The following is a 7,001-nucleotide window of genomic DNA, read 5'->3' as shown; positions in this document are numbered from 1 at the left end:
TATTATACTTATGTAAAAAAACTCCAGAAAAACCCAGAATGTTTGGAGGACCAGACTAAAAGTAGGCAATATGCTTGATGCTTTTGCTTGCTCTATTGGTATGTTGAGGTCTACCAAGGTCAAGTATATTAGCAAGGAAGCTGAGTAAAAGGACTCATGTAACTCTCTAAGAGTCAGCACATTCCAGATAGGTGAACCATTTGAAAGGTCAATGCCAACCATTCCAATTGAGGTTGGACATGAAAACACTGACAGGGTTACTTTCTTTAACTATAGTAATACATATTCAGAGCTGGTCAACTTCCTGAAGCTCATGCATGGCAAGCATCTCTTCATTTGTGCCAATTATGGACCTATCTAGGAGACTAGGTCTACCTCAAGGGGCACTGTTGCCCAGTTCTGAAAAAGAAAAGATACTCATCTCCTTGAAGCAGTTGTGAAATGGGACAGTCCTAAGTGATATGTAAAATGAAGCCTTAAGGTTTTGCAATTCAGTAAGAAGCATCAAATTCTGCTAAGGAGAAAACAACCTGCTCATTTTCAAAGCAGATTTGAAAGTTTGGTTTAGCAGAGCATTTACTTTGGAGTTAGAGATTTTTTTACTGAAAACCAGCTCTGCCACTTACCACCTGGATAACCTTGCAGGAGTCAGTTAATCTTCTTGGGCCTCTGTTTCCTTATCTGTGTAAAGCCAAGGGATAACCTTTCTCCATGCATCCTTAGAAAAGTTAATCCATGTTCAAGGTACCCTATTGTTCTTCATTCACTCAAAATCATTACTCATAGGTCCTCATTGTTATGTTTACCTTTTAAAAAAAATTGACCTTTTTTTTATTTAGATTGAAGTAGGGGAACTTTAAGCATAAAGAAATATTGTAATCTTCCCCTTTTTTTCTGTATTGAGACAAATGTAATCCTTTCTTTATGTTGTTCTTTATAAACCAAACCCCTATAAGCAAGGAATGTATTTAAGCAAATAGTCCTTCTGTTAAAACAGTTAATATTTTAAAACTGTTAAACCTTCCCTATTAGTATATTGACTTTGTATTAGTCTGATATGTAATCCTATGATGTCTTTGCACAATACCCCCTCACTTGAATTCACACTATGTTCATGTCATGACATCATCTACTTGATGTCATGGTCCTCTTCAAGACCAGAGGACAACAACTGATGTTATAGTATAAATTGGTTTTCTGGTTCTTTTCAATTTATCCTGCATTTGTAAATATAAATCTTTTAAAATTATCCATTCTTTCTAGCATGATAGTACTCCATCTCATCCATATTTTATTCAGGCATTCCTCAAAGAATTAAACTTTTTTTTTGTCTGGGTCCCAGAGGGTAGAAGCAGTACAAATAGGGATTAGGATTGAGTTAGGTTAAACATTGTTTTCAGGGAGGAAAATTTCAGCTTGATAAAAGGAAACAATTAAAAGTCAAACAACACTGTAATGTACATCCTCAGGAAATATTGACTTTTTGGTAACTGGAGTTTGTCAAGCAGAAAGGATTTGTTTTGTTGTTTAATGTAAAATTTGTATCCTGTCTCCTCATTTACAAACCCCAGTCTTCCAGTCACATAAGGGGGAAGGGAGTTCCCTTTTTGCCCTCAGTCCTCAGATAAGGGCTAGGCTATAAAGCCTGAGCTGCACCTTTACTCCTGCTGCCATTTCTTCTCTCTGACCCATCAACTCTCTCTCTGATAGTCTTTCCTTATCTCCCTTTGGCTGTCTCTGCCTCACTCTCTGCCTACTAGGCTTTTATTATTCATTTCTGTCTTAAGTGTTTGTTGACCCTTTGGGAGGAAAAAGTTTTTTTAACCTGTTTACATTTCTATATTTAATAATAAAATCCTTAGCAGTTTTAACATCCCAGAGAGTGGGCAAATTCATTCGCCTTTTCAGTGACCCCCAAATTCCCATACTTATTTTGTTTACCCCATCTGTATACATTGGCTATAGCAGGAAGGGGTCATTTAACTTCTGCTTGATAAAACTCCAATTACCAAAAAGTTACTATGTACATTGCAGCGTTGTTTGACTCTTAATTGTTTCCTTTATCAAGCTGGAATCTTCCTGAAAACACTGTTCAACAACCCTAATCCTTGATTCTATTGCTTCTACCCTCTGGGGACTCAGACAAAATAAAGTTTAATTCTTTGAATTAACTTAATTAATTTAACTTAATTCTTTGAATTTAAACCTTGAAGCCAATGAGCATGTTCCTCATTTCCCCCCAACAAATTCTCTCTCTCTCTCTCTCTCTCTCTCTCTCTCTCTCTCTCTCACTCTCTCTCTCTTTAGGTTTTTGCAAGGCAAATGGTTTGCCCAAGGCCACACAGCTAGGTAATTATTAAGTGTCTGAGGTTGGATTTGAACTTAGGTCCTCCTGATTCCAGGGCTGGTGCTCTATTCACTGTACCACCTAACCACTCCCAACAAATTTTCTCTTGATGGGACATTACTAATTTTAACCTTATTATGACAACTGGTATCTTATTGTCCCTTAGATTACTTATTTTTCTTTCATACTACTTCAGCAAACATTTTTTTTCAGTAAATTTTGCTTTTATTATATAGACAGTGTTGATGATCAGACAAACATTTGGTAGGAGAATCTTCTGGAAAAACAAATTTCTTGTACATTGGTCTTCTAGTTGGAAGAAAAGGAAATAGAGAATATTTCAGAACTGCTTCTTTAATTCAGCACTTCCCCAAATGCGCAAATTTGATTTTATCATTACTCTGCCTGTGGAATGAGAATAGAAAGTTAAGTGAGCAACACTAGGCCACAAGCCCCTTTTCTGGAATCAACCATACAATCTCACAATGTCCTTAGAGACCAATTAGACCAGCTTTGTATTTTTTGCAATGGAAAGCAATGGAACTGACTGCCTGGGTGATGATGAACTCCTTGGCATGGGTAGTATTTAAGCAGAAGAAAGATGATCACTTGGCAGTGATATCATAGAGAAGACTTATGTACTGAGTAAAAGGTAGTATTAGGCAATTCCTGGTATCCCTTCCTACTTTGAGAGTCTTTATTTATCTACTGCTACTCTTTCCTTCTCTGAACATACCAAGAAAACTCATTAACTGCTCTTTTTTAAGATGTTTAATTGCTGTTCATTAAAAAAAAGATCATTGCCAACCAAGTCCCAATTTCCCTCTACCCTTTTGTTTGTCCCTTTCCTGCCCATAGTATCCTTCCAAATAGCAAATAACTATTTCTTTTTAGTTTTTTTGCAAGGCAAACGGGGTTAAGTGTCTTGCCCAAGGCCACACAGCTAGGTAATTATTAAGTGTCTGAGACTGGATTTGAACCCAGGTACTCCTGACTCCAGGGCCAGTGCTTTATCCACTACGCCACCTAGCTGCCCCAATAACTTTTTCAAAGCAAATTCACACACAGGTCATATTGAAAATGTTTCATTTCATATTAATAGTCCACCACTAGAAAGAGACAAAAAAGAATGTTTCACATTCAGTCTTCTGATGTCACCTTTAAAAAAAAAGACAGTGACTTATAGCTGTCTCTCAATCAGTCAGCACTATATTTTTACTCCACTCCAATTTGCTCTTTATTAAGAATTGTATAATGTAATTCTTCAATCTTCTGTAATTTCATTATAAGAATCCCCTACATTAAAACAGTTTAAAATCCCCTCCAACTTTTCTAGGTAATCTTGGTGAATAGATGTGATCAAAGAAAATTTATCTTATACTTAACATTCTGGTAATATGCTTTTTTTTGAATGTTATTTTATTTTATCTTTTTCCAATTATATGCAAAGATAGCTTTCTACATTCATCTTTTTTTGGTAAACTTTTGATTTTCACCTATTTCTACCTCCCTCCCTTTCTTCTCTCATGCCCTTGACAGCAAGAAATTTGATATAGGCTATGTATATTAAAATCATGTTTAACATATTCTCATAATGAGTCTTGCTGCATGTAGGTAGGCAAGTTTCCTGATGACAGACAAGTAGTCTATTACTGTACTCATACTTGAAGATTTTTCTGCATTGATAGGACCTGAACAGATACTTGCACACACCTGAAGCAACTTTTAAGAATTCAGGCTACCTCCCTGCTACCATGAGGCATCAGAGAGGTACTTTGTGGAGCTATAGAGATACACTAGAATATAATGAGTTATAAACATGACATTTTCTTGAATTTGCAGGAAATACCAAATAGGATGTGATCAGGTCAATGGATTCTGCTTCTATTATCCCCTGGATGGGATTGGGAAAGGAATAATGATGATAATAATTATATAATTGATAATACATACACATACACACACAGAATACTTTGCAATTTGGAAAGAGAGGTATAAGATTTTCATATTTGAATCTAAGCTGAAGCTTAGGGAACTTAAATATGCTGCCATTAGTGACTTAGGTGGGTATTTGAATCTAGATCTTCCTATCTCTAAATCCAGCTCTCCATCCATTAACCTATGTTAACTTTTGTTTTGTTTCAGTAACCTTGTTCCTGAGAGTTTTACATGCATTTTGTTTGTAAGTGTTGGGACGGTGAATGATAAAGCATAGAAAAAATGTGGCAGAGAGGGGTGTGAATATACCTGATGAAACATGCCAATCTGATGGTTGGTATATGCTTTAAGGACATGGAGCAATGGTCCCTTGGAACCTGACCTTATATATTATGCTGAAATATGTTTTCATTGTGTTACTACCACCCACAACTTAGTCGTTCTCTTACTTTTCATTTGATACCTATACTTACTTAACAGCAGAACAAAAGACACATTCATTGGGATAAGTTTTTCCATCAGAACCACATATTGGGTAATATATGTCTGTGCACATCTGGTGTTCTCCTGGTGGCAGTTTTTTAAACCTACTACAGTCAATCTGCAAAAGCAACAAGTATGTGTTATTGCCCCTTAGATTCAAATGGTTTTTTGGAAAGTCAGGTTTATAAAACCTGGAGTGCTTATTTCTCTGCATTTAAAAAAGAAAATAGTCTTGAAATACACTGGAAATCATAGCCTACAGCCTTAATAGAAAGCCCTGCCATCAATTTGTCTGCCCTCCCTCCCCTGTATTTCATAGTCGTAGGATGGGGACAGCAATGTTTTTGAGTCCTAAACTTCAGTTTAACAGACATTTATTGAATACCTGCTATATGCAGAATAAGGAGCAGGATAGTAGAGTAGATATATGGCCAGCTTTGGAGTCAGGAAAACCTGCTTCTGCAGAACCAAGTTCTGCTTCTGACACATATTAGCTAGATCACCACAATGACCCTCTTCCATTTAAACATAAGTTAGAGCTAAATCATTGATCTACATTGGAAGAGGAACTTCCATACCAAGAATTTCCTATATCTTTGGTTTCTGTTTTAAGACTTTGAGCAATACCTATCATACTTGACTGCTCTCAACTTTTGGTTTCTATTAATCTAAGTCATAATTTTAAAATTTCCATTTGGAGAATAGTTTGAATGTTTGATTGTTGTCAGACTCCTGACTCAGAATGCCTTGTGAAAATGAGTCCCTTTAATAGGTTTTCCAGTGATTTCTATACAAAATTAAATTTGTCATCACAGTTATTCCACATGCATTGTCTTTATAAGATAGAAATTCAGTAATAAAAGGATTGGAGATCAGGAAAGAAGACTTACTTGTCTTTTTGAGGCTGATTCTACATCTGGAATAGAAATGAAGAAGGCTAGATTAAGCAAAAGCCAACAGTCTCTTGAATATCCAAAAATGCTTTTTCTCCTTCACCAAGAGTCTAAAGAAGTACCTTCTTCTAATGTGACTAGAAGTTCTATGTAATAATAAGGTAGTAAATAACTTCTTTCCTCCACCCTACATCTACCTCAGTTTGCATTTCTATAAAATGAAGGGAGTCGGGTCAACTTTGAAAACCCATTCAACTCTGAAATTTTATATTCTAATATCTGTTATAGCTCAAACAATTCCCATTCTATCTTCTTTTTCTTTCTTTTTTCTTTTTTTGCAAGGCAGTGGGGTTAAATGACTTGTCTAATGTCACACAGATAACTAATTATTAAGTGTCTGAGGTCAAATTTGAACTCAGATTTTCTTTGCTCTATCCATTGAGCCACCTAGCTGCCCCTCCATTCTATCTTCTAAACCATTTCAAGCTGTAACATTATGTTTAAAAGTTCATTTAAGCCTCAAAAGTCTATTTCTATGGTCTCTTTTTTATAGACTAAAGTACCATGTCCTTTAATTTTGTCTGTTCTACTTCTCATTTGAACCCTAATAATCTAAATGCTGTCTTCTAATATAAATTTTTAGCCATGACATTGCATGATTTCTCTTAAAAATCCATAAAAATCTTGTCTACTTATTTTTAATACTCTCATTCTGAACAGGAAGCCTATCTGCTTCTCATATATCTTTATTCTAGGCTTGTTGGGCAAATTATTATAAGAGGACAGCTGATCTAGGGAGCTAAGACTGTACTTGAAAAGAGATACTCACTGAAGATGGGCATTAATGCCAGTATCAGGAACATGTATGCAGCTGGTGCCTTCATGGTGCAGAATGTGGCAAATGGAGTGAGGTGAAATAAATCAAAGCAAGTTGCTCTGTGCCATTGGGACACCACTATGGGGCTAGTAATTTATACAGCCAGGGATCCATCTTGATTGTGCAAACAACTTGTATAGGTGCCAGACATTAGAAACAAATTCTAAATGACTTCTAATTAACCCAAGGCAGGAATGAAGGACTCCCCAGAGTCCTGAACTGGACTTGTTATTCCAGTCTAGTTTCTAAAAAGATAAGGAGAATTTCTTCAAATAATCATAGCTCATATTTTTTATAATGCTTCTTGATTTGCAAAGTGCTTTGTGTATTTTATCTTATTTACCTTATTTATCCTTCACAATAAACTTGTGAAATAGAATCTTTGCTTTGCCTTTTTACAGGCGAGAAAACAGCTTCAGAGAGAATACATCACATATTCAAAGTTTCATAATTTGTAGATGGT

General features: G+C 35.8%; 1 protein-coding gene across 1 annotated transcript; it reads right to left on the bottom strand.

Annotated features, from left to right (window-relative positions):
* Window positions 1-2,574: 2,574 nt before the first annotated feature.
* Window positions 2,575-6,700, bottom strand: LOC141517954 (serine protease inhibitor Kazal-type 9-like). The gene is made up of 4 exons (XM_074229510.1): window positions 6,491-6,700; window positions 5,659-5,684; window positions 4,759-4,886; window positions 2,575-2,752 (listed from the first exon to the last, which is right to left on the bottom strand). Exons 1-4 carry the CDS (start codon window positions 6,543-6,545, stop codon window positions 2,707-2,709), a joined length of 255 nt encoding a protein of 84 aa, XP_074085611.1. The 5' UTR covers window positions 6,546-6,700; the 3' UTR covers window positions 2,575-2,706.
* Between the last annotated feature and the right edge of the window lie 301 nt (window positions 6,701-7,001).

The sequence above is a fragment of the Macrotis lagotis genome, chromosome 1 (genome assembly GCF_037893015.1).
Source record: "Macrotis lagotis isolate mMagLag1 chromosome 1, bilby.v1.9.chrom.fasta, whole genome shotgun sequence".
NCBI lineage: Eukaryota > Metazoa > Chordata > Mammalia > Peramelemorphia > Peramelidae > Macrotis > Macrotis lagotis.
The sequence above is the reverse complement of the archived record's forward strand: the minus strand, read 5'-3'. Positions and strand labels throughout refer to the sequence as shown.

What these genes read in the sequence shown, in the direction of transcription:
- LOC141517954 (XM_074229510.1), bottom strand. Translation starts at nt 6,545, where the DNA reads ATGAAGGCACCAGCTGCATACATGTTCCTGATACTGGCATTAATGCCC. An exon ending in GGCATTAATGCCCATCTTCA is followed by an intron (nt 5,685 to 6,490) that starts GTGAGTATCTCT and finishes TTTCTATTCCAG; the next exon opens with ATGTAGAATCAGCCTCAAAA. An exon ending in GTCTTTTGTTCTGCTGTTAA is followed by an intron (nt 2,753 to 4,758) that starts GTAAGTATAGGT and finishes CTCATTCCACAG; the next exon opens with GCAGAGTAATGATAAAATCA.